General features: G+C 35.1%; 1 protein-coding gene across 1 annotated transcript in view; it reads left to right on the forward strand.

Moving 5' to 3' along the window:
- LOC102885011 (AT-rich interactive domain-containing protein 1B-like) overlaps positions 1–1,818 on the forward strand; it is a 3,671-nt gene extending 1,853 nt beyond the window's left edge. The window contains exon 2 of the mRNA XM_025049052.1: positions 1,810–1,818. Within this exon, the coding sequence (XP_024904820.1) occupies positions 1,810–1,818 (9 nt within the window). The remainder of the gene's footprint in view (positions 1–1,809) is intronic.
- The last annotated feature ends 955 nt before the right edge of the window (positions 1,819–2,773 follow it).

A 2,773-nucleotide genomic window follows, 5' to 3' on the forward strand; every position in this document is an offset into this window, starting at 1 on the left:
CCCGTCTTCTCGGGCAGCGACAGCAGGAAGCTTTCCCCGGGAGGGGAACGAGGAACTGGGTCCCACGCCAGCCACTCCACGTTCCCTCTCGGCCCCCAAGGTGAAGGCAGGAAGGATAGGTCAGCTTTGTGGCCATCGAGTGTGCCTTTCGTAGTTATGCCCAGCCTTTCAGAGAGATTCGATGCGGGCTTCGAGTTGGAATGTTTACTAGTAAAAATAATGCCCAAATAGGCAACGATGCGAGGTAAAGATCTTCTAAAATCTATCGATTCGTTCCTAAGAATAGCCAGGAAATCCATTATTTGGCTTACTGGCTGCTCGAAAGGAGTCACCTTCAACGGATAGGCTGTGTTAAAGGAACACAGTCCGGTTACGTTGAACTTATTTTGATCGTGGATTGGGCATACATTTTATTCAGCAAGTCCAGGAAAATAGCAGACCAGTGAAAATTGATCTTTTTGGATTGGATTTATTTGGATTTTCTTTAATTTGTTGTCACCCGAGTCCCACAGCGTAACTAGAAGTGTCCTGCACTCTTGCTGTTTCTTGCTGGTAGGCTGAGCCTAAAGACTGACTTGATCTCCTTTGCAAGGTTTGGAATTTGAATTGTGGAGGTAAACTGGCTGTAATAGTCTCCAGACAGCTGCCTCTGAGTTGACATCTAATCTGCCATCTGATTGGCTCCCCTCTCACCATTGGGCATTTAGCACTGCTGATGTAAATAGAAGTGCTGAGCAGTACAGTCACAAAAATTCTTGCCACAAATAATAACTGAGCTCTATTACAAGCAGACGTAAGGTTGAACATTATTTAGAGCTTAAATTATTATGAATCGCATTTATTAATAAGAGGATTAAATACATAAAAACATTATGCTGGTGTCCAATGTTGGGCTTTGCAAAATTCAGATCTTTGACGGCTCTAACGTGGGCATTGCATGTGTCATGGTCTTTAATTGCAGGGTGAGGATATGGCAGTTGAAAACTAATTCAACCAAGCATTTTGACCAGTTTTTAGATTAGTTAAGCTTTTATAAAAGTACCCTTTATAAGTTAAACTGTGAAAAGAAATTAAGTCATCACACAGTTTAATGTAGATTTAAGTTATACTATTAAAAATTTCAAGATTCTGATATACAATACCTTTTAGTGAAATTTAATTAGCTTTATAACAAGATTCAAGCTGTATTTCTGGTAATTTGTGTTTTTGACGATTTTGACCGTTTTAAGATGTTTATGGATGAAGTTTTTTAGTTAGAATTGACACTTAAAAAAACATGAAGCGAGAAAACTGATGTTTGCAGACAGCAATTAGTTAAAAGGAAAAAATAGATATTCTTGTAAAATACTAAAAGTCATTTTATATTTGCTTCTGAATGGGAGAATACAGAAATGTCCCAAGAATGTTTTTTTCCCTGCTTGATTATTATGTTGGATTAGCTAATGTGAGCCTTATTTGAACTGCTTCCACAGTGAATTAGGGAAACTATATTACATGTAGGTTGTGCTGGGTGTGTTTCTTTCAAATAATTTATCTTTCATAGACAGTTTAATGCTATGAAAATTTTTTAAATTTTAATCCATTAGAAAGGAATAACAATGGTTGTAATACATGTTTTTGCTCAGCTTATTTGTTTAGTAAGGTGTATTTTAATAATCATCTTAAAGGAAAGACTTGTCTGAGTGAATGAAGGACTGAATTTAACAGTCATGTGGAGCCCAGGCTAAGAACGTTAGTGTGCACTGCTTTCAAACCTTTAGTTAGTGGAGTTTTACTTTTAGTGATAATATATTTTCTTATTCTTGATAGGAAACTTGAAATTTCAGTTTTTATTTTTGATTCGCACAGGTGAAAACATTATAGAGAAACCTTGTGTAAATAAATCCACGTAATTTTAAAAAGATTTGCTTTGTCAGCTTGCTTTTAAAGGGGTAGTGTAACATTCACATCTTTATAAACTGGAAACGAAAGGATAGAGACAGATACAGCTCCGTGTTACTTGAGAGTATTATTTCTTAATGGTACCAATCGTTTTAAGTATTTTGTTTTCTTGGAATGAATGAGAATGAATCCATTATGTCCTCAGTGTGACCCTTGGGAATAGCTTTCTTATTTTTGAGGGGGAAGAAAAATGACAGGCACATGACCTAGATTCACAGATTTCTTTTAGGTACCTTGCTGTATAACATGTGGAGTGTGTGTGTGTGTGTGTGTGTGTGTGTGTTTACATTTCTTCATCTTGGAACACAAGTATTATGTAGTATTTGTTATGGTAATTGTACTAAGAAACAGTCATTTGTCCAAAATATTAAATTACTCCATAACTATAGGTCATAAAATGCTGTTAAATCACGTTGTTAAATGATGAAATTTTCTTGTGGCTTTTAACACATTTAGTTTCATTTTTGATTTTGGGGAATGGTTTATATTGGGTAGCCAATATTTTTGTATTTAGGGGCAAAACATATGCATATGTTGTGGGGGGGTCTTTTTAAAAAGTAAAATAAACCATTTTATGATACAGTTTTGGGTTTTTGTGAGAGAAAGTATTCAGATAGAGTAGTCTCAAAAGCAATACTCTGCTCACATAATTAAGATTTTATAATGTCTACATTCAGTGCTCAATTCTATTAATGCTATTTTAACTTTAGTTTTATAGAATATAATACAATGTAATAAAAAAGAAAGAACCTTATTTACCTTTAAAAAAAGTGATTAGTTGGCTTACAAAGCAGGCAGTTAAAGACTGGTTCCTGATTACTATAAATTTGTA

Source organism: Pteropus alecto, unplaced genomic scaffold (assembly GCF_000325575.1).
Source record: "Pteropus alecto unplaced genomic scaffold, ASM32557v1 scaffold195, whole genome shotgun sequence".
Classification (NCBI taxonomy): Eukaryota; Metazoa; Chordata; class Mammalia; order Chiroptera; family Pteropodidae; genus Pteropus; species Pteropus alecto.